General features: G+C 36.3%; 1 protein-coding gene across 1 annotated transcript in view; it reads left to right on the plus strand.

Moving 5' to 3' along the window:
* The first annotated feature begins 703 nt into the window (after positions 1-703).
* G2E3 (G2/M-phase specific E3 ubiquitin protein ligase) overlaps positions 704-24,725 on the plus strand; it is a 53,799-nt gene continuing 29,777 nt past the window's right edge. The window contains exons 1-2 of the mRNA XM_025391134.1: positions 704-833; positions 21,117-21,157. Coding sequence (XP_025246919.1) covers positions 21,121-21,157 — 37 coding nt within the window. The 5' untranslated portion in view covers positions 704-833; positions 21,117-21,120. The remainder of the gene's footprint in view (positions 834-21,116; positions 21,158-24,725) is intronic.

Raw genomic sequence — 24,725 nt, forward strand, 5'->3', positions numbered from 1 at the left:
TAAGAGGTTTTGGATGAAAGATACACTGTTGTCCTCGATAAAGGAAAAGATACTGTAGTTTCAATAATCTCACGGGACAATACTTAATAATCTCGTAAAGTGAGCCCTTATCAGAGGGGGGAAATAAAATTTATTGCCTTCTAACACTTACCATCAAATAGTTTATTTGAGACCAGGAATTGGTCAGACCATTTATTTTGAACTTTTGGCTGAATACGGGTGAACTTGGCTTTTTGTTTTCCCCAAACCCGGGACAGAAAGAAATTAAAAGCCCTGACTGTGCCGGGATAGGACTGAGGAGGCCCAGGAAAGGCTGCACTAAGTATTTGGAGGGTTGGTTTGTTTTCCTTCTTGCTGCTGCTGCTGTTTCCTCGAGGATGAAGGGAAAGATAAAACCCTTCCGGCTCGGTTCGTGGTCTCCTTAGCCCCATTCCTCGAAGGTGACGAAACTTCAGCACATCTCTGTCCACTTCGGAAACAAGAGGATTCCCTCAAGAGCAAATAGGCGGAAACAACGACCCCGCGCCCGGCGTTTTTCTGAGCTCCTAAACAGGGAGAGAGACCAGACAAAACAAACAAGCCAAGGCGACACAGCCAGGTTACCACCAGGCAGCAAGGCGGGAGCGCAAGGGCCCTTCCCCACAACTAGCACCTCCTAGAGTTCCGCCCGCGGGGGCGGGGCTGACCGCTCTTTCCGGGTTTGCGAGCGGAAGTGGGCGAATTTGAATCCTGTGGGCCGTTGAATGTGGCTGCTCGCGATCGGCGTGCGGCGACGCAGAGCGGGCCGGGAAAAGTGGCACTGACGCTCTGGAACTTCTGTCCAGCTCGCCTTGGTGAGTAAATGGGGAACGGGAAGACGCAGAGCGTTCCAGAGTGAGAAGCGGGACCGTGGGGTGGGAGAGGGTGTCAGGAGGCCGGACGGCGCAGCAGGGGCCTCGCAGTGGTTTTGGGGACGTCTGGTGCTGGGTCCGGGCCTGGAGACTTTGGGAATTCGGGGCACTGGAGGCGTTTGCCGATCAGCGCTCTCGACTGTTGCGCACACCAGCCAGCCCTCAGTGTTGAGGATTCGGAGGCCCTGCCGGTCCCCCAAGAGTAAACCTTGTTTATACGCATCCTCCGTGGCTTTTTTTTAACCCGTAGTTTATTATATCCACCAATTCGACTTGAATGCTGAAGCTTCAACAGTCGTTAAATCTCATTGTGAAAGCGTTGCCACGTTTAAACAAATCTCTTTTTATGAAAGATGGAAGATTGGGGCAGATTTAGAATGAAAAGATGCTCTACGTGGCTCCGAGTTCCTACTAAGAGAGATACCCGGACAACCTTGATTAACTCTGGACTGCAGGGAAGTGACAGTCTTTGAAATGCCTGGGTGGCATTTAAACTGAAATTCGAGTATCCTTTGTATTTAAAACCCGGATATTTTTCTTTCACGGTTGACATTTTTCATGTACCGCAAAAATCCGAGACTCTTGCTCATTTAAACCGGCTGTAGTAACAGCGGTGGTGATTCTCTAGGGTCTTAGTTTGCAAACAATAGGGATAAGGTTTAGTTCCACCGCCCTGCCTTTTCGCCTCCCTCATTCATTGGCCAACTGGGTTATTATGGAGTCTTTTTGGAAGTAATCCACTAATGCTTTGAGCATCTGTTTGGGTTTTATTATTTTGGGCTTTTTTATTTTTAATGATGAACTATCTGAAATATGGAACTCTGTCTAACCCAGTAGTAAAGTCATGCCTTCTGGAATGGTTTAAAAGTGTGCCATAAGTGTAAACTATAAATGGGAACTTCAAATGTGTACAAGTTTTATATCTTTATTAAAAATCGTCGGTTTTGTGTAGCTTAATACTAAAAGATATTTTAAGTTCCTTTTAAGATTTTAACACCATGATATTGTACCATGTAAATGTATAAATATCTTTTTAAAAGTAGGACTTCATAATAATCAGAATAAAGACATTCCTTCCTCCCATGCTGGCTATTCCAGCACACCCATTCTTCCTGCTATTGAACTTTTGTTTTAAGTGTTAGCCAGGAAGAATAGATGTAAATACTCGGTGTTTAGGATAGTTAAAATATGAGCATTTTTCATATAGTCTTTGTAACAAAGACATTGGCTATATTTCTCTTAGCCTTTCTGCTCAATTCATATGTGCTGTCAACAAATGGTAATTTTTAAAAATGGATCGCTATATCCTAATCTCTTTCTTTTTTTTCTACCTGTATTATTTTCATTGAATTTTTGCTCTTTCTTGAATCAGTGAGTTTCAGAATTTATTGTATACATTACCTTGAAGGATTTGTTCAATACTGATTCCTGCACTCCAGACGTCAGATTCCAAATCAGTAGATCTGGAGGATGACCTTGAAGAGTCTGCATGTTTAACTGAAAGGTTAGAAAATTCTGTGAGTTTTAAAAACACTGATTTGATCTGTCCTAGAGAGGCATTATAATGTGTTGATTAAAGACCTGGAACTCGGGCCAGATTGCCTTGGTTTGAAGCCCATCTCCACCACTTGATAGCTAGGTGACACTGAGCAAGCTGTTTAACCTCTCTGTGCTTCATTTCCCTTTACCATATAATGGGGTTACCTACTTTGTAGACTTATTGTGAGGGTTGAATGAGTTAATATATACAAAGACCTTAGAATAGCGTGTGCCACATAGCAAATGATACATAAGTCTCCAATTACATTGAGTTACTAAACTGTAAAAACCGCATCACATACATTCATTAATCTTTACAATATTGCTGAGGTAGTTATTATCTTTAAATAAGAAAACAGGCTAAGAGTGGCTCAGTAATTTGTTCTCACACAACTAATAACACATTGGAACTGAAGTCGGAAATTAGATTTAACTCAAAAGTTTATGCTTTTTTAAAAAAGTAGTATTTCTTGCCTCTCTTCAGTCTCCTTCCAGATGTTGCTCCATAAAAATCTCTGATGGCTTCCCATTGTCTACCATATATAATTCAAATTTCTTAGCTTTCCTTTTTATTTACAGAGCCCTTCAGAGTCTGGTACCAACTTCTCTTCCCAAGGACCATCTTCATAATATTACGCCACTCTCTTCCAACCTGCTGATGTTCCACCAATGCTACTAGAATCCTCCAAATCTATCTCTTACTACATATTTATACATATTTAGCCATTGGCCTTTTTATACATATTTAGCCATTAGCCTTTTTATTTCCCCATAAGATTTTACTCAAATGGGTTTAAAGACTTCTCCAGGCCGTGCTTCTTCCTCGGTGCAATTTGCTTATAAATATATAGTGCAAGACTGCCCTTGTCCTTTTAATTTTTATGTCTACAGTGCACAGTGCAGAACAGTGACTGTCATAATACTCTAGAACTGTGTATGTTAGTGAGTACTTATTATTTTAACAATTTAACACATTTTGTCTTGCGTTAATGACTGAAAAAAGTTGTTGCTTTTTTTTTTGAAGGCTTGGCTTTTTTCTGAGGTTATAGCATATAATTCTTTGTAGTTTAGTAGAGATTTTAGTGATAGCATATGGTTTACAAACTTAATATGGAAAAATAAGTATTGAAATTATAGGCTCAGAAGACATTTCAAGTGGGAAAAAATCAGGAGCAATGTTTGTTAATATTCATGAATTTAATTCATGCTTTATACATATTTTCTCACTTAATCCGCACAACCATTTTATTATCTCTATATTAAGATGAAGAAACGGAGGCACCAAGAGATTTAATAACTTTTAAAATGATTTTTAAGATATTTAACTTCCTCTTGGTACAGTTTTTTTTTTTTTTTTTTTAATTATAAGAGTGGGATATGTTAGGTGTAATAAGAAGTATCTTAATTCAAAATGTTAGGAATTAAAAAACAGAAAACTTTTCCTTTTCAGTTTGAACAGTTAAGACAGTTACCTAATCTCCTTGCCCATAGCTTTTCTTTAAAAACCTGTCCAACAATGTAGGGACATCATTCTCACAACCAGTGGGTAGGGTTGGTCTAAGGAACATAAAGCCCATCCCATACCACTTCCCCAACAAAAGTGGTACAGGTATTTATATCGGAGCTGCCTATCTGATGCAGGCTAGACCATTCATGTGATATCTTGATTTTGGAGTTAGGATATCACAAGACTATTGGAAGCCAAGCTGGAAAGGTCTTATGTGTTGCTATGACAGTGGAATCATGAAGAAACATGAAAATGGACATATGGAGCCAATGGGTGGCAGGGTGGGGGAGGATGACTCCTGTTTCCTGAGGACTAATTGCATATTTATAACTTAATGTAAACTTGTAACTTTGTTGCTTGTGTGTATATGTGTGTGTGTGTGTGTGTGTGAGTGATATGGAGTCTCACTGTGTTGCCCAGGCTGGAATGCAGTGGTGCGATCTTGACTCACTGCAACCTCCGCCTCCCCAGTTCCAGTGATTCTCCTGTCTCACCCTCCCGATTAGCTGGGTTACAGGCAGCCGCCGCCACGCCCAGCTAATTTTTGTGATTTTAGTAGAGACAGGGTTTCGCCATGTTGGTCAGGCTGGTCTCAAATTCCTGACCTCAAGTGATCTGCCCGCCTAGGCCTCCGAAAGTGCTGGGATTACAGGCGTGAGCCACTGTGCCCAGCCACTGCTTTTTATCTTACACTTATCTTTTTGTTTTAAATAAAAATTGTTAACTTTTAAACAAGTATCTGGTATACAATTTGTATGCAATAAAAGTCATCCATTTTAGGGGTATAGTGCAATGAGTTTTAGTAAATGTATTCTCTTGTATGAATATACCACAGTTTGTTTTATCCATATACCATTGTTATAGTTTTTAGTTGTCACAAATAAAGTATTGACCTTTGTGATATCTTTTGTGAATAGTGCTGCTATGAATATATGTATGCAAGTTTTTGTTTGAATTGAAACATTTCAATTCTTTTGGTTATATACCTGGTGGAATTGCTGGGTGATATGGTAGTCTTGTTTAATGTGTTGTGGAATTGCCAAACTGTTTTCCGTCCTTGCTGCATCATTTCACTTTCCCACTAGCAATATGTAAGGGTTCTAATTTCTCCGTATCATCATTAACACTTACTATTTTAGTTTGTAAAAATAATTATTATAGTACCATAGTGGACATGGAGTGGTATCTCATTGTGGCTTTGATTTACCTATCACTAATATAATGAGGTTTTTTTCATGTGCTTGTTGGCCATTTGAATATTTTCTTTGGAGAAGTGTCTATTCAGATATTTTGTTCATTTTTAAGTTGGATTACTTGTCTTTTTATTGTCGCATTGTAAGAGTTTCTAATGTATTCCAGGTACTAGACCCTTATCAGGTTATATGATTTCTGAGTATTTTTTCCCATTCTGTAGATTGTCATTAGATGCATAAGTTTTATATTTTGGTAAAGTTCAATTTATTGTTTTCTTGTTCTTATGCTTTTGGCGTCATATCTCAGAAACCATTGCCAAATACAAGGTCATGAAAATTTACCGCTAGATTTTCATTTAAGAGATTTATAGTTCCGTCTTTTACATTTAGGTCTTGATGCATTTCGAGTTGATTTTTTTAATACGTGTGAGGTAGGGGTTCAATCTACCTCATTCCTTTTTTTTATTTTTTATTTTTTTTGAGATGGAGTCTCGCTCTGTCGCCCAGGCTGAAGTGCAGTGGCGCAATCTCGGCTCACTGCAAGCTCCGCCTCCTGGGTTCACGCCATTCTCCTGCCTCAGCCTCACAAGTAGCTGGGACTATAGGCACCCACCACCACACCTGGCTAGTTTTTTTGTATTTTTAGTAGAGACTGGGTTTCACCATGTTAGCCAGGATGGTCTCGATCTCCTGAGCTCGTGATCTGCCTGCCTCGGCCTCCCAAAGTGCTGGGATTACAGGTGTGAGCCACCGCGCCTGGCCAACTTAATTCCTTTTTACATGGTTATCTGGTCGTCCCAGGACCATTTGTTGAAAAGACTGTTTTCTTCCCATTTAGTGGTCTTGGCACCCTTATTGAAAATCAGTTTACTATAGAGAATGTGAGTTTATTTATTGACTCTTTCTTCTTTTCCATTGATGTGTATGTCTGTCCTTGTGCCAGTACCACATTGTCTTGATTACTGTGGATTTGTAGTAAGTTTGGAATTGGAAAATTTGAATCCTCCAGCTTTTTCTTTTTGGGGATCATTTTGACTATTCAGGATTCCTTGCAGTTTAGGCTTAACTTTTCCATTCCTGCAAAAAAGGCCATTGGGATTTTGACAGGAATTGTTTTAAATCTATAAATTGCTTTGGGGAGTATAACCATCTTAGTGACACAGTTTTTCAGCCCATGGATGCAAAATGTCTTTTCATTTCTTTAGGGTTCTTTAATTTCTTTCAGCACTGTTTTGTAGTTTTCAGTGCACAAATGTTGCACCACCATCGTTAAATTTATTACTAAGTAATTTTTATGCTATTGTAACTGGATTTGTTTACTTAATTTCCTTTTTGAATCGTTCATTGTTGTATAGAAATACAACTGATATTTGTGTGTTGATCTTGCATCCTGTAACTTAGCTGAATTCGTTTAGTAGCTCTAACAGTTTTTCATGAATTCTCTAGGAAATTCTACATATAAGATCATGCTTTCTTTGAATAGAGTTACTTCTTGCTTTCTTGCTTTATTATTCTTAATAGACCTTCTGGTTCAGTGTTGAGTAGAAGTGGTGGAAGTGTGTGTCTTTGTTTTGTTACAGATCTTAGGTGGAAAGTGTGCGGTCTTTCACCAATAATTTTGTTAATTACAGGTTTTTCCATAGATGCTGAGGAAGTTCCCTTATAGTCCTAAATGTTTGAGTGTATTTATCATTGAGTATTGTATTTTGTCAGATGTTTTTCTGCATCTATTGAGATAAGCATGTGACCTTTTCCTTTTTCTCAATTAAAATGCTATATTATATTGATTGATTTCCATATGTTGAACCACCTTTGCATTTCTGGGATAAATCCCACTTGGTTGTGGTACAAAATTTTCTTTATCAGAATTCAGTTTGCTGGCAGTTTGTTAAGGATATATGCATCTATGTTCATAACAGATATTGGCTTGTAGTTTTCTTTTCTGTGATGTCTTTTTCTGGCTTTGGTATCAGGGTATTGGTGGCTTCATAAAATGAGTTGGGAAGTGTCCTCATATCTTTTGGAGGGGTTTGAGAAAGAATGGGTGCCAATTTTTCTTTAAAGGTTTAGTAGGGTTTCAGCTACTCAGGAGACTGAGGCAGGAGAATTGCTTTAACCTGGGATGCGAAGGTTGCAGTGAGTCGAGATAGCGCCACTGCACTCCAGCCTGGGCAACAGAGTGAGACTCCATCTCGGGGGGGGATACAAAAAAAATATTTAATAAGGTTCACCAGTGAACCCATCTGGGCTAGGACTTATTTGTTTGGAGGTTTTTCATTAGTGATTCAATCCCTCGTTTGTAGATTTGTTGAAATTTTCTATTTCTTCTTGTCACTTTGTTTATTTAACCTATTGTTTTAATTTGTTAACTAACTTCTTAGAGTACAATTGTTCATAATAGTCCCATTTAATTCTTTTTATTTCTATTAAGTCTGTAGCAGTGTCCCACTTTGATTTCTTCTGATTTAGTAATTTGAGTCTTCTTTTTTCTCTGGATCATCTAACTAAACATTTTCAATTTTGTCGATCTTTTCAAGCAATTTTTATTTCATTGATTCTCAATTTAAAAATTTTTTATTACATTATCTGGACTCTAAATTATTTCCTTCTTTCTGCTAGCTTTGGGTTTAGTTTGGTCTTTTTCTAGTTTCTTTGGGCATAAAGTTGAGATATTGTTTTGGGGGCTTGATTTTATTTATCTCTAAGTATTTTCTAATTTCCCTTGTGATTTCTTTTTTGACCTTTTGTCTATTTAAAGTTGTGTTATTTAATCTGCATATGTTTCTCAATTTTCCAGTTTTCCTTTTCTTACTGATTTCTGGTTTCATTCTGTAGTCATTGGAGAAGATATTTGGTGTGATTTCAGTCTTGTAAAATGTATTATTTTGTGGTCTAACATATGATCAGTCCACGGATATTGTTCCACGTGCATTTGAGAAGAATGTTTCATTCTGTTGTTGTAGGGTGTATATGTCTGTTAAGTCTAAACTATTTCTCCTTTCATTTCTGTCAAATTTTGCCTCATATATTTTGGGGCTCTTATTAGGTGGGTTTGTGTTTATAATTGTCATGTCTTCTTGATGTCATGTCTTCTATAATTGTCATGTCTTGATGGATTGAGCTTTTTAGTCAGTCTTTATTGTCCTTTGAGTCCTTTAACAATCTTCAACTTAAAACCTATTTTGTCTAATATTAGTATAAACACCCAAGCTTACTTTTGATTACTGTTTGTACGAAGTATCTTATTCTGTCCTTTTACTTTCCATCTATTTGTGTTTTGTGATCTATAGCTTGACTCTAGTAGATAGTGTATGTATGGATTTTAAAAAAATTCATTCTGTCAACCTTTGCCTTTTAATTGAAGAGTGTAATTCGTTTACATTTAATTACTGTTAAGGAAGGATTTCTGCCATTTTAGTATTTGTTTTCTATATGTCATATCTTTTCTGTTCTTCATGTCCTTCATTATTGCCTTTTGTTTACTTGATTAGTGTACCATTTTGATTCCCTTCTCATTACCTTTTCTGCACGTATTTTTTAGTTATATTCTTAGTGGCTATCTTGGGGATTACAATTAATATCTTAAGCTTATAACAACCTAGTTTGAATTGGTACCCACTTAGCTTTCATAGTATACAAAAATTACACTTCTGTTTATCTCATCCTTCTTCCTAAATGTTATTGTGTCAAATTACATTTTTATATTTTTTGCTCATTTTACATTTATACATAATGTGCCCAATAACATTGCTTTATATTTATTTTACGTGTTTTTCTTTTAAATCATATAGAAAAAAGAGAATTACCAAAAGTGCAGTAATACTACTGGCTTATAGATTTGCTTCTGTAGTTACCTTTAATGGTGTTTTTATTTCCTCATATGACTTTGAGTTACTGTCTGGTGTCCCATTAGCATCTCTAGTAGATCTACTAAAAGATTCCCTTTCACCCTAGACCCCAGGTCTACCAGACCTGAGAAACAGCCATCCTTATCTGTCTCCTGGATGATTTTCCAAAGAATATAATGTAAACTTTTAAGAAACTTTTTATTGAGGTATAATATATGTGCCAAATAAATTTTAAGTACAAAATTTTGTTCATCGTAAAAAAAATTCAAACAATGCCAAAATTTATAAGAAATTAAAAGAAAAAGCCCCTACCCCATTCTCTCTTCCCAGGGTTAACCACCATTAACAGTTAGGGACCTAGAAACTTTATGGTCTTTCTTGATCTCAGAAACTTCTGATCTTTCTGAGTTCCTTTCACCCTTCCTTCTTGCCATCGAATGACTTCTTCTACTTTGCGTGTAAGAACCCTAATAGGTAAGTATTATCATCTCCATTGGACACAAGGCAGAGCCAGGAGTTCAAACACAAAATGTATGATTCAAGTGTGGTGTTCTTTCTACCATGTTCCTCTGCGTGGGTCCTGTCTAGTATCTTAGAGTTTAATTGCTCTGTCACATAAGGTAGCAGATACATTGTCCTGTTAAGATATAACTAAGGCCTTATTTTTTTAGACGGGAGAAGAACTGGTCATGTGGCAGCTGTGACAGAATAGCGTTTATTGCCTGAACCGTAGTAAAAAAGATGCCACCTGCTTTAAGAAGGGTAGTTTGGATTGGGCTAGTTATTTAGAGCCTGACTTGATCAGTGGAAGGGGCTAGGACTGGAATAAGAGCTGCCCACTGGGTCAGAGTTAGGACAAGCTGGTGAAGGGGGGAATTATATTACTGTCTGATTATCCAATCCAAGGAGTTTTATATAATCCAACCAAATGGCAGAATCAGCAAGAGCAACTTCCAGAAGAAATTCCTGACATTCCCCAGACATCCCAGGCTTTCACACGCTGTTGTGCCTTTGCACACACTCTACTTAGAATGCTTTTTCTGCGTTGTCTGCTCAGCATATTTATCTTTCACAATTACGTTATAATATCACCACCTCTATAAGACTAACCGCATGTGGGTGAAATATTTGTTTACTTGCCTGCTTCCCATGTGAGTATGTGTACTGATCTTCACTATTGAAACATAGTTTTGCTGCAGATAGGATTCTTTGCTGACAGATTTGGGTTTTTTTCCTGTCTTTCAGCACTTTAAATATGTCATCTCACTGCCTTCTGGAACTCTATGGTTTCTAATGAGAAATTGGCTCTTAATCTTATTGGGGATATTTTGTATGTGTTAATCACTTCTTTCTTGCTGCTTTCAAGATTCTTTGTCTTTATTTTTGTCAGTTGGACTATACTGTGTCTCAATGTGGAACTCCTAGAATTTGTCCTGATTAAAAATCTTGAGCTTCTTAAAAGAATGTATAGATTGAAGTCTTACATGTATAGATTTCAGTCTTACATGAAATTTGGGAAGGTTTTGGCTATTATTTCTTCAAACATTCTTTCTGTTCCACTTTCTGTGGTCCTTCTTGGACTCCTATTAAGCATATATTGGTATGCTTGATAGTATCTCGTAGTCTCTTGGGCTCTGTTTCTTTTTCATTTTTTTTCTTCCTGCTCTTCAGACTGGATAATTTCAACTAACCTGTCTTCAAGTTCACTGATTCTTTCTCCTGCCTGCTCAAACGTGCTGTTAAACTTCTGTAATGAATTTATTATTTCAGTTATTATACTTTACAGCTGCAGAATTTCTATTTCCTTTTTATCATTTCTGCTGCTTTATTGACATTCTCTATTTGTTGAGACCTTGTTGAGTGTGAGTTTTTTGCCAGGTTTTTCTGTGTTTCTAGGGAGGTACAGACCTGCAGAGCCCCTTGCTCCACCATTTTTGTTGATGTGTTCTGTATTACTGAATTTGAAGAGTTTTTCAAAAAATATATTGTGGCTCTAACTAAATCCTTTATCAGATTATGATTTGCAAATACTTTCTCAGTCTGAGGCTTGTCTTATTCTCTTAACAGTGTCTTTTGATGAGCAGACGATACTAACTTTTAAGTGTAGTTTGTGTTTTTTTGTCTTGTGCTTTTGGTATTGTATCCAAGAAATCTTATGTAACATAAAGTCACAGAAATTTTCTCCTGTGTGTTTTTTCTAGAAATTTTATAGTTTACATTTTGTAGGTTTACATTTTGTGTTTAGAACTGTAATTCATTTTGAGTTCATTTTTTGTGAGACTTAAGTATTCTTGTGGGTGTTGTAGTGTTTTTTTTTTCTATTTTAATTTGCATTTCCTTTATGACCAGTCATGTTCATATTTTCTTTTGCTTGTTGGCTATGTTGTGTTTTTTTTTTTTTTTAAGTGTCTGGTCAGATCTTTTGTCCATTTTGTTCATTTTATTGTGATGTCTTCTGTTTGAGTTATAAGCATTCTTTATACATTATGGATATAAATCCTTTGTCAGGTTATATGTTTTGCCAATGTTTATTCCCCATCTGTGTTTTGCCTTTTTCCTTGCTTAACTATGTCTTTTGATTAGAAAGTTGTTAATTTTGGTGTTTAATTCATCAGTGTTTTCTGTGATTCAGTTTCCTCAGAAATCTTTGCCAAACCCCAAGATCATGAAGAATCTTCCCTATGTTTTCTTTTAGAAGTTTTTTTTCTTGTGATCCAATTTGAATTAACTTTTAATATATGAGGTCAATGTTCTTCCCCCACCCTCTGCCCAAAACATTAAGTTATTTCAATACTATTTATTGAATAGACTACCATTTGAATACAGTGAATTACCTTGGTATCTTTGTTGAAAAGCAATTGTCTGGGTCTGTTTCTGGCCTTTCCCTTGTGTTCTATTGAGCTATATATCTGACTTTTCCCTTATGTTCTATTGAGCTATATGTCTGTCTTGATTAATGTAGCTCTATAAAAAGTCACAAAATCACATAGTTGGAGACCACTGACTTTTTCTTTTTAAAAACGTTTTTGCTATTACAAGGCCTTCGCATTTTTATGTAGGTTTTAGAATCAGCATGGCAGTTTCTTTAAAAAAAAAAAAAAAAACCTGCTGGGGATTTTGGTTGGGATTGGTCTTTCATTTCTCTCAGCAATGTTTTGTAGCTTTTCAGAGTGTAGTCTTTTTGCACATCTTTTACTAAGTTTTTACCCATTACGAATAGAATTGTTCTCTAATTTTCTGATTAATTCTTGCTGCTATACAGATTTGCCTTGTTTCATTAGAACTTGTTAAAGTCACTTATTCTTGTAAATGTGTTGGTAGGATTTTCTATGTAGATGACCATATGTGAAAACAGTTTTACTTCATCCTTCACAGTTTTGTCTTCTTTTCCCTTGGAGTGCACTGTTGAATCAGAGATTAAGGTGAACATTTGTAGATTCCCTTTGCTAGGTTGAAAAAATTTATTTTACCCACAGTTTGCTTTACAGTTTTGTTATGATTGGATATTGACATTTGACAGATGCCCTTTTGTATCTGTTGAGATTGCCTCGCAGTACAATGTGGAAATTAATGCACATTTGTAGATGCCCTTTATTAGGTTGAGAAAATTCCCGTCTGTTTCTGGTTTGTTTTACAGTTTTATCATGATTGGTTGTTGAATTTTGTCAGATGCTCTTTCTGCATCTATTGAGATGATAATACTTTTTTCCCCTTTATTTTATTAACATGGTGTATTACTTTAATTTTCAGATGATATCTAATCTTACATTTCTAAGATAAACCCAGTTAAGATATATTATCCTTTTTTTTTTAATTAAAAGAAAAACTACCGATGATTGACTAAATTTGCCAGGTACTCTCATGGCATTTATGTGTTGCTTCTAATTCTTACAATAACCTGTAATTAGCTTCTAGCTTGAGGGATGGTAAAATTGAGGCTGAGGTCTCAGGAAAAAATATATAGAACACGAAGGAAAGTCTAAACTTCATACCTTCAATGCCCCTAGTACTCTTTCTACTATACCATGCTACTTTTTGTAATAATTTATAGTTAAAAAATATTGAAGATCATACTGTTGTTTTATGTACTTTTTTTTTTGATGGAGGTCTCACTGTGTTGCTCAAGGTGAACTCAAATTTCTGAGCTCAAGCAATCCTCCTGCTTCAGCCTCTCAAGTAGCTGGGACTACAGGTGCATACCACTGTGCCTGGCTTTTATGTACATTTTTGAGATATATATATTTCCTAGAATGTGAATAATTGATTCATGAAAAAAAAAATTCTAATAGCTTTTAACCTCTACCATTCAATGTCTTTCTTCTAATTTTATCTTTGCTGTTACTGTGAACCCAAGTTACTAACAAATCTTTAAGAGTATTTTTTTTGTCTCCAAATTTGTAGGAGCACCTAAAGTGTATTAACTATCTATCCCGAGGTAGCATGGGTGTATAGTCACAGTTCTCCAGAGAAACAGAAACAATAGGATATACATTTGTGTGTGTGTGTGTGTGTGTGTGTGTGAAGAGGAGAGGGAAGGATTGATTAATTTATAAGGTACTGACTCACATGATTGTGTAGTGTGAACAGCCCCATTGTCTGCAAACTGGAGACCCAGGAAAGTCCTGCGGTGTAGTTTGAATGTCTACAGCCAAAGAGCTGATGGTATAGGTGCCAGTTCCGATATGAAGGCCTGAAAACCAGGAACACCAAGGACAGAAGATTGATGTCCTACCTCAAGCAGTCAGACAGAGAGCGAATTTAACCTTTTTCTGCCTTCTGGTTTTATTCAGGCCCTCAGTGGACTAGCTAATGTCTACCCACACTGGGGATGGCCATCTGCTTTACTTAGTTCACCAGTTCAAATGCTGATCTTTTCCAGAAACACTCTCACAGACACATCCAGATGTAAGTTTAACCAGTTATCTGGGCATCCTGTGGCCTGGTAAAGATAACACATAAAATTAACCATCACACTGGGTTAGTCTTGATCTTGAATTTTTTGGGAATGTTTTATATTACTTTTAATTCAATTATTTTTAAACCTTTTTTATTTTGAAATAATTCTAAAGTTACAGGAAAGTTGCAAGAAAAGTACAAAGAACTACATATGTCCTTACCTAGATTAACCACTTTTTATTATTTTCCACATTCACTTTATCATTCTGCAGTGTTGTACATTTGCATGTACTTTCCCTTTTCTGAACCGTTGGAGAGTAGGTTGCATATGTCTGGTCCCCCTACCCCTTAATACTTCAGTATTTCCTAAGAACAGCGATAGTCTACTGAATAACCTAAGTATGGATACCAATTTCAGGAAACTTAGCATAAATAAAATACTTTCAACAATATATTGTTTTGGTCAATTGCCTCAATGACATCCTTTGGAGCAGTTTTATTCCCCAGTGCAGGATACAGACCAGGATCCTTCATGCATTTGTAGTATATAAAATACAGTTCATTTTTGTTTTTAGGTTTGGGGGTACATGTGAAGGTTTGTTACATAGGCAAACAACATGTCACAGGGATTTGTTGCACATACTATTTCATCACCCAGGTTTTAATCCCAATAGCCAATAGTTATCTTTGCTGCTCCTCGCCCTCCTCCCACCCTCCTGCATCAGGTAGATGCCATGTCTCTTGTTTCCTTCTTTGTGTTCATGAGTTCTTAACATGTAGCTCCCACTTACAAGTGATAACATGCGATATTTGGTTTTTTGTTCCTGTGTTACTGTTCTAAGGATGATAGCCTCGGGCTCCATCCATGTTCCTGCAAAAGACATGATCTTATTCTTTTTTATGGCTGCGCAACATTTTATGGTGTATTTGTACCACATTTTCTTTATCTGTTCTGTCATTGATGAGCATTTAGGCTGATTCCATGTCTTTGCTATTGTGAATAGTGGTGCAGTAAACATTCGTGTGCATATATCTTTATGGTAGAATGATTTATAGTCCCCTGGCTATATACCCAGTAATGAGATTGTTTTGTAAAATGGTAGTTCTGCTTTTAGCTCTTTGAGGAATTGCCATACTGCTTTCCACAGTGGTTGAACTAATTTACACTCCCACCAACAGCGTACAAGTGTTTCCTTTTCTCCACAACCTTACCTGCATCTGTTATTTTTTGACTTTGTGATAGTAGCCATTCTGACTGGTGTGAGATGGTATCTCATTGTGGTTTTGATTTGTATTTCTCTAATGATTAGTGATGTTGAGCTTTTTTTCATATGTTTGTTGGCCACGTATATGTCTTCTTTTGAGAAGTATCTGCTTATATCCTTTGGCCACTTTTTAATGGGGTTGTTTTTCTCTTGTAAATTAAAGTTCCTTATAAATGCTTTTGATGAAATTCAACACCCCTTCGTGTTAAAAACTCTCAATAAACTAAGTATTGAAGGAACATGCCTCAAAATAATGAGAGCCATCTGTGACAGACCCACAGCCAACATTATACGGAATGGGCAAAAGCTAGAAGCATTCCTCTTGAAAACCAACACAAGACAAGGATACTCTCTCTCACCACTTCAACATAGTGTTGGGAGTCCTAGCCAGAGCAATCAGGCAAGAGAAAGAAATAAAGGGCATCCAAATAGGAAGAGAGGAAGTCAAACTATCTCCGCAGATGACGTGATTCTGTATCTAGAAAACCCCTTAGTCTTGGCCCAAAAGCTTTTCCAGCTGATAAACAACTTCAGCAAAGTTGCAGGATGCAAAATCAGCATTCAAAAATCACTAGCATTCCTATACACCAAAAACAGCCAAACCTAGAGCCAAATCAGAAAGGCAATCCCGTTCACAGTGGCTGCAGAAAGAATGAAATACCTAGGAATACAGCTAACAAGGGAGGTGAAAGATCTCTACAGTGAGAATTACAAAGCACTGCTCAAAGAAATCAGAGAAAACACAAACAAATGGAAAAACATCCCATGTTCATGGATAGGAAGAATCAATACCATTAAAATGGCCATACTGCCCAGAACAATGTACAGATTCACTGCTATTCCTATCAAACTACCAATAACATTCTTCACAAAACTAGAAAAAGCTGTTTTAAAATTCATATGAAACCAAAAAAGAGCACAAATAGCCAAGGCAATCCTAAGCAAAAAGAACAAAGCTGGAGGCATCACATTACCCATCTTCAAACTATACTACAAGGCTACAGTAACCAAAACAGCATAGTACTGGTACAGAAGCAGACACATCAACCAGTGGAACACAATAGAGAGCCCAGAAATGAGGCCGCACATCTGCGACCATCTGATCTTTGACAAAACTGACAATAAACAAGCAATAGGGAAAAGACTCCCTGTTTATTAAATGGTGCTGGGATAACTGGCTAGCCATATGCAGAAGATTGAAGCTGGACCCCTTCCTAACACGATGCACAAAAACCAACTCAAGATGGATTAAAGACTTAAATGTAAAACCCAAAACTATAAAAACCCTGGAAGACAACCTAGGCAGTATCATCCTGGACATAGGAATGGGCAAAGATTTCATGACAAGGACTCCAAAACCAATCATAACAAACGCAAAAGTTGACAAGTGAGATCTAGTTAAACTTAAGAGTTTCTGCACAGCAAAAGAAACTACCAACAGAGTAAACAGACAACTTACAGAATAGGAGAAAATGTTTGCAAACTATGCATCTGACAAGCATCATGTTTTATTATGCAGTGCTGAATCAGAAAAATTAATTCTTTGCTGTGTATAGGACATCCAAAGACAACATTTCTGAGTTGTAAAGAGAAAGAATTGAGTACATCGAATAATGCAATGCACAGACTAAGTTGAACCTTTCTGATTAGTGATTTAAATCAAGTCATTTCTATAGCAAGAATGTTCATTTCTTAAAAATGCTAGATTAAAAAAATCAATCTATTTCTCTTTCAAGTGCCTGATTCCAGCATGTTTTCTGTATATTCAATGTCACCTTTTTCAGTAAGATTAGGCACTTTAGAAAATGTTGGATGGGGCCAGGCACGGTGGCTCACGCCTGTAATCCCAGCACTTTGGGAGGCCAAGGCAGGCAGATCATGAGGTCAAGAGATTGAGACCATCCTGGCCAACATGATGAAACCCTGTCTCTACTAAAAATACAAAAATTAGCTGGGTGTGGTGGTGCACGCCTGTAGTCCCAGCTACTTGGGAGGCTAAGGCAGAACAATCACTTGAACCCAGGAGGTGGAGGTTGCAGTAAGCCGAGATTGTGTCACTGCACTCCAGCCTGGCAACAGAACGAGACTTTGTCTCAAAAAAAAAAAAAAAAAAGGAAACAAAATGTTGAGTGGTTAGGATCTGTTTATTTATTCAAATGTTAGCTGTTTGAATAAATTCTGGCTGGAATGAGAAGGAATTTGACTTACTTTTTTGTATTAGTTATCTGTTGTCATGTAACAAATAACTCCAGATAACTCCAGAACTTGCTGGTTTTAAATAATAAACATTTAATTACTGATAGTTTCTTTTAATCAGGAATTTGGGAGTTGCTTTGCTGTGTGGTTCTGGCTTAGGGTCTTGTATGAAGTTGCTCTCAGGCTGTTAGCCAAATTGCAGTTGTATGAAGGCTTGATTGAGGCTAGAGGATTCACTTCTAACATGGTTTATTCACATGACAGAAGGTAGAATGCCTCCATTCCTTACCAACTGGATGTCTCCATGGTGTATGCCATTTTTATGACATGGCAGCTGTCTTCCTCCATAGCATATGATCCATGATAGTGAGGAGGAAGTCACAATGCCTTTTATGACATTGTCATTTCTGCCACAGTCTTTTTGGTTGAAGCAAGTTAGCAAGCACTAAGCACATCTACAATCAAGGAGAGGGGCAGGCCCTACCTTTTGAAGGAAGAAGTATGAAAGTGTATCACTGACTGATCAAGTAGAGGTAAGCAGTGGAGGACACTCAGAATACTTTTTGATAGAAGGTATTAATTAAATTGTTGATTTTCCAGGGAAGGGAATGGTTTTATTTTGTTTCTAAAGCCCAATCTGTTATTAAGACTTGGACTGTTATTAAAATATACACTTAGATACCATTTTTTAAAAATTCTACTTGGGAAGTCTTAATATTCATATTCTTGAAGGAAAACATCTAAAACAAATTATAAAATTCAACTCTAAAATACGTGAATAGTATTTTTTGCTAAGGTTTTGTTTTGGAGACTTGTTTGAAATAAAGTGATCCTCATTCATGGTTAGAAACAAAAGTTATATTGCACATACTAGGGATTAGGAAGAAGGCTAATGTGAACTGATCAAAAGTATGAATTATGGATTGCCTTTAGAATATTCAACTTTTAGGTAACTTAATATTGTTATAATTTCAAGCTTAGAGAAAAGTTGTAAGAATAGCATAAGGAACTCCTATATATCCTTTATCTAGATTCATTAATTGTTCATTTTGTGCCATTTGTGTTATTCTTTGTCTCATCCTAGCCCAGTCAGCCTAACACCACCAGGGATAAACCAGTAGTCTGATAAAATTAAATTTATTGACCCACTCCAGTGAGAGAAAGTGCAAAGGAGAGGAACCACAGGGCTTCTTACCAAACGGAGTTACAGTAGATTTTGTACAGGATTTTGGAGAAGGATAGCATTTAGGTAAAATTTAAATGCCCTACATTTTGTGGTGTCTAGGTTGAATGACAGTGTAGATGTAAATCTGTGTTGTCGAATGACTAAAACATCCTTTATAAATTAAACTTTTTATGTTTACTCTAAGTGAAGTACTATTGTGTGTTTATGGAATTTTCTGCAATAAATTCATGTGTATGGATTGATTTATGATACGTTGAGTTCATCACCAAAGGTTGAATTGTAGAGAAGTCCTTTAAGAGGAGGCATTTTATCTTCCTATTATATTTTATCAATTTTAAGATGGATTCACCCCTTCTACACACACACTTCTTTCCATATGGATATTCAGTTTTTCTAGTACCATTTGTTTAAAAGATTTTATTTTCCCTCGTTGAATTGCTTTGGTGTCTTTGTTGAAAATGACTGGAAAAATATGGATCTGTTTCTGAGTTTTATTGAGAACTGGTCTTAGATGTATCAGCATGTTTAAAATGATGTTCTATAGCTTGTGATCCTCAATCAATTTGTTCACTTAAGGCAGTTCTGCAGTTATTGTTTGAAAATGTATAAACATCAAAAGCGCCATCATATACCTGTAGAGAATTACTAGTGCCTCTAAAAGAAAGAAGAGAAAGAAAGAAAAAATCCAAGAGACAATAAAGGAGTGCTCCTTTAACCCTACATTAATAGTTGTGGAGTGGAGCTAGGAAAAATAGTAGTCTAGACCTACTTAACTCCAAAGCCCCCTTAAAACTGGGCTCTTAGTTGTTTTATACATTCTTTTAAGAATACCAATCTTGATGGCATAGGATATGATTTTGTAAGGAATAAAAAAATATTGAAGGCTTAGAGTCAAAGCCATTTAAGAAATTTGGACTATGACTTTAGGAAAACACGGAAATGCATATGAGCGAATCTATGTTTAAATCCGAAACACTTTTTACAGTCAGTATGAAATATAAATTCTAATTGTAAGGAAGCATTGTATCAGTTTAATTTGGTTAATCAGTCTTCATAAAATAATCTGTGTCCTACATTTTGTGGTGTCTTAGATTTCATGAAATCTGATAACAATTTTTATTTGTCATTTTCACTCTTAGATATATATTATTCTGTATTATTTTTTGTGCTCTTTCATTATTTTCATGTGAAGTGCCATGGTGTAATCTGCAGTCACTCAGCTATGGATTAGTGTATTCCCACCAACTAACTCCTTGACCTTGGACAGGTGTTTAACCTTTCTGAGAACTGGTTTTTGCAACTATAAATGAGGTTATATTTACCTAGTGGCATTAAGATGTTTAGTCTTTTCCACTTAAATACCAAGAGATTGCACATACATTATACTTAAATTTCATTAACATTTCTAGTAGGCTAGAAATGTTCATATACCCTTGATAAAGTGAAACATTAATGTTATTAAGATGTCAGTCTTCCTTTCTTTGATCTTTTAGAAAAAAGTTATATTTCAGTAATGATTGTAAGTATTTTTATTTGTTTAACTAGTGGGGAGTGAAGAGATAGGGACAGACCAATGTCTTTCAGTATGTAAATGGTTGAGCACCACTGTACTAGAAGAGGTAATGAGACAGTCAGGTGCCTGCAGTCCTATATAGAATCCTGGCAAATGCAACAGCCACAAATATGGTATAGACTAATCAAGGATTGTTTTTGTTTTTTGTTGTTGTTTTTGAGACGGAGTTTCACTCTTGTTGCCAAAGCTAGAGTGCAATGATATGATCTTGGCTCACTGCAACCTCCACCTCCCGAATTCAAGCAATTCTCCTGCCTCAGCCTCCCAAGTAGCTGGGATTACAGGCGCGTGCCACTACGCCCTGCTAACTTTTTGTATATTTAGTAGAAACGGGGTTTCACCGTGTTAGCCAGGCTAGTCTCGAACTCCTGACCTCAGGTGATCCACCCGCCTCAGCCTCCCAAAGTGCTGGGACTACAGGTGTGAGCCACTGCACCCAGCCAAAGGATTGTTTTATAGGCTGCATAAATATGAATGGCATTGCTATTGATGATGGTTTTTTTCTTTTTTCCTAAATGATGAACAATTCTGGCTAAAGCTTTGAAGAAAAATTAAATAGAAATTTCCTTGATTGACATAGGAGTTGTAGTTCTGGAAATATAATTTGTTAATATGTAAAATGGGCTTAGGTTCTAGGTTAAGATAATTACAAATAGGTTTTTTTTAACCTACTTGAATGTCCAGATGGAAATTTGAAAGTCTACACTATTGTTTGTTGTGTAGGATTGTTTGTTTGGTGCATTGCAAGATGTCCTATAATCCTGGCCTCTTTCCATTAAATACCAGTGGTCATCTTAATTGTTTTGACAACTAAAAAACATTCCCTTTAATTTTAAAAATGTTCCCCAACTCTTAACACCCCCGTTGAGAACTACTGGTCTTAGATGTATTAAAGGTAAGAAAAATTACAGTACTAGAGTTTTATGTGACTTATTTGTCATGATGCATTGACTGCATTTAATAAAAGTTGTTAATTTGAGACTTTTGCAATTAAGATGACTGTATTAATGTTATTTTTCCTAGTAAAATGAATGAAAATAAACCTGGTGACTCACAGAACCTTGGTAAGTAACTGTATTTAAAATAATTTTATTACAGTGAGTTTTAAATATGTTACTGAAACATTAGGACTGAAGAGGAATGAATTCCCTGGCATATACTTAGTTCGTTTGTCCACGTACTAAAGTATAATACTGCATATATTTATTTCAACAAAAACCTATCAGAAGACAATTTATTTGCCAAGTTTTCTTTCTAATGTATATATACAAGATATGATTCATATCTCAATGAAACAATTATTTAAAGGAAAAAATGCAGATGAGAACAATTTAAACCGTGTAAAAATTTAACATGAAAAGAAAAACTGGCCGGGTGCAGTGGCTCACGCCTGCAATTCCAGCACTTTAGGAGGCTGAAGCGGGCAAATCACTTGAGGTCAGGAGTTCAAGACCAGCCTGGCCAACATGACAAAACCTCATCTCCACTAAAAATACAAAAATTAGCCAGGAGGTGCATGCCTGTAATCCCACCTACTCGCTAGGCCGAGGCAAGAGAATCACTTGAACCCGGGGGGCAGAAGTTACAGTGAGCAGAGATCGCACCACTTCACTTCAGCCTAAGTGACAGAGGGCGACCCTGTCTCAAAAAAAAAAAAAAAAAAAAAAAAGGGAAAAGGAAAACTTACCTCTACGTGCTCATAACAATCTTCCCAAATAGATGCAGTCTGTTTTGACCTTTGCTTTTTGTTGTTGTTTTCTTCATTTATTATAAACAGTATCTGTTTATATGATGAGGAATTTAAATGATTACACACTTCTGCCACGCTCCCTCACCCACTGTATTTTAGATCTTTTTAAATTCCCTCTAAAATTAAAATAATATTCTTACAACTCTATATCTTGACCATTACTTTTAGAGTATCTTTTGACACCACATTTTGTTGGAAAAGGAAATGTGTGCTCCTAAACCTCTTCTACTTTCTTTCCCTGCTTCTGCCTCCAGACTTCTGTCAGCTATGCTAATAGTTCTGAAACTTCGTACTTCATGGACTACCTCTATGCATTTGCCAAATGCAAATACACACCTACTATTGATACTTTTTCCTAAGATTGTTTCTTTACATGAATGTATTTAAGGTAGAAACTACTTCATTATTGTAATAGAAACGAGTGTCATTTACTACACTAAATGGCAATCTTAATGATAAATATAATGAAATCAGGGCAATTTTACCAAATTTTAAACATTAAAAGCAGGAAGGTACAAATGAATATAAAAATAATCTACTTATAAAAATGCATGCCTGAAACCTAGTCTGTTCTGCATTCAGGGCCCTCCATACTGGGTAGAGGGAGACAGAGGGAGAAAGGAACAAATGGAAAACCACAGGTCCACAGCATACAGCAGATGCACCTCCGTCCAGGGTGCATGGCAAGAATTTTCCCTCTTCTATAGTTTCAGCCAGTTCACAAGGACTCCTGTTTTGTAGATTGAGCTAATTCTACATAGTCCTCTTTCTCTTGAGCTTTATGCACACTTGCAGGTAAAAGTGTAGGTGTTGGGGATGGAGTTAAGGTGGAGCTTACTGGTGTAGGATGTCCAATATGAACAAATGGCAATTTACTGGCATTAATGTGAACAGCTCCCTTGTATGAAAGGGAAGGAAGAGGAGCTGAAATATTTTAAAGGGTTAGGAGAGAGACTTTTGAGTTATGACTTATCCCTTTAAACTGGAGTGAGAGAGGGCAGAATAGTTAGGCTCTTTCCCTATATTAAATATGAGCTCACCCTATTTCTTTCAGTTCTAGAATCTATTTGGTGAGCTGCCTATTAACAAATATAGTAACTTTTAACATGTGACATCTATTCTTGATTACATGTATTATTCAAGGTAAATAATACTAGTTTCCATAACTGGTAAACCTTGACATCTTACTGGTTTAAAGCAATAGAAGTTTATTACTTGGTCAGGTTACAGTCCAGTATGCATGGGTTAAGGAAGATGGAGCAGTTAGGGAGTTTCTGTGGCATGCAATCATTTAGAGATGCAAGCATCCTTTGTCTTGTAGGGATCTACTTCTTAGGGATCCTGTCTTTTCTCTTCAGCTAGTGATTTTCAACTTGTTTCATTAGCATCTTAATAAAATTTTCTGTATAAGTAAACATATATCAGAAAAGATTAGTTATTTTAATTCTAACATTCAGTTCTGTCTATATGTCATATCCTGTTAATTATTTTAATATACACTGTCTTATTTAGTCCTCACTAAGGCATAGTTTTTGAGGTAGCTACTATTATCCTCATTTTTATGATGAGGAAATGGAGTCATAAAGCACTAGTGAAATAAGCTAGTTACAGAAAGACAATACTGCATAATCTCACTTATGTGTGGAATATGAAAAAGTCAAACTCATAGAAACAGTATAGTGTGGTTACCAGTGGTTGGGAGGATTGGGAGATACTGGTGAAGGGATACAAAATTTTATAATAGACTGGTCGAATAAGTTCAAGAGATCTATTATACAACATGGTGACTATAGTTTGTAACAATGTATTGTATACTTGAAAATTAGTAAGAGTAGATTTTAAGTATTCTCACCACAAATAAGTGGTACATATGTGAAGTAATGCATATGATAATTAGCTCCATTTAGCTGTTCCACAATGTGTACATATATCAAAACATCGTGCTAAACATTGTGAGTATATACAGTTTTCTAAAAAAGCATTAGTTGAGTCTTAACTCAGATCTCTGACTCTACAAGTTGTATTTGTGTGTGTGTTGGGAGGGTTGGATAAAATAGACATAAAATTCACACTTTAACTATTTTGAGGTGTTCAATTTGGTGGCATTTAGTACATTTACAATGTTGTGAAACCATCACCACTATCTAGTTCTGAAACATTTTAATCACCCTCAAAGGAAGCCCTGTACCTATTAAGTAGTCACCCCTCATTTTCCCTGTTATCAGCCCTGGTAACCACTAGTCTGCTTTTTGTATGTCCCTGTGGATTTACTTATGTTGGATAAAGTAATCCATAAGTAAATTGAGTAATACTGTGACCCTTTGTGCTTGACTTCTTTCACTTAGCATAATATTTCTAGGTTTATTCATGCTATAGCATGTATTACTACTTTCATCCTTTTTATTGCTGAATAATATTCCATCATATGGGCATACCATATTTTGTTTTTCCATTTATCCATCCTTTGATGGACATTTGGCTTATTTCTACTTAGCTATTGTGAACAGTGCTGCTATGAACATTAGTTTACAAGTATTTGTGTGAATATCTGTTTTCAGTTCTTTGATATATATATCCAGAAATAGAATTACTGTGTCATATGGTAACTCTTTGTTTAAATTTTGAAGAACTGCTGGACTATTTCCCAAGGCTCTACTCCATTTTATATTTCTACTAGCAGTGTGTGATGGTTTTGATTTTTCCAGTCCTTTGTCAATACTTGTTATTGTCAGACATTTTGATTATAGCTATCCTCGTGAGTGTGAAGTGGTATCTCATGGTTATTATTTACATTTCTCTGTTGACTGCTGACCAGTGATATTAAGGATCTTTTAATGTGTTTAATGGCTCTTTGTATATCTTCTTTGGAGAAATGTCTATTC

The sequence above is a fragment of the Theropithecus gelada genome, chromosome 7b, assembly GCF_003255815.1.
Source record: "Theropithecus gelada isolate Dixy chromosome 7b, Tgel_1.0, whole genome shotgun sequence".
NCBI classification, from domain to species: domain Eukaryota; kingdom Metazoa; phylum Chordata; class Mammalia; order Primates; family Cercopithecidae; genus Theropithecus; species Theropithecus gelada.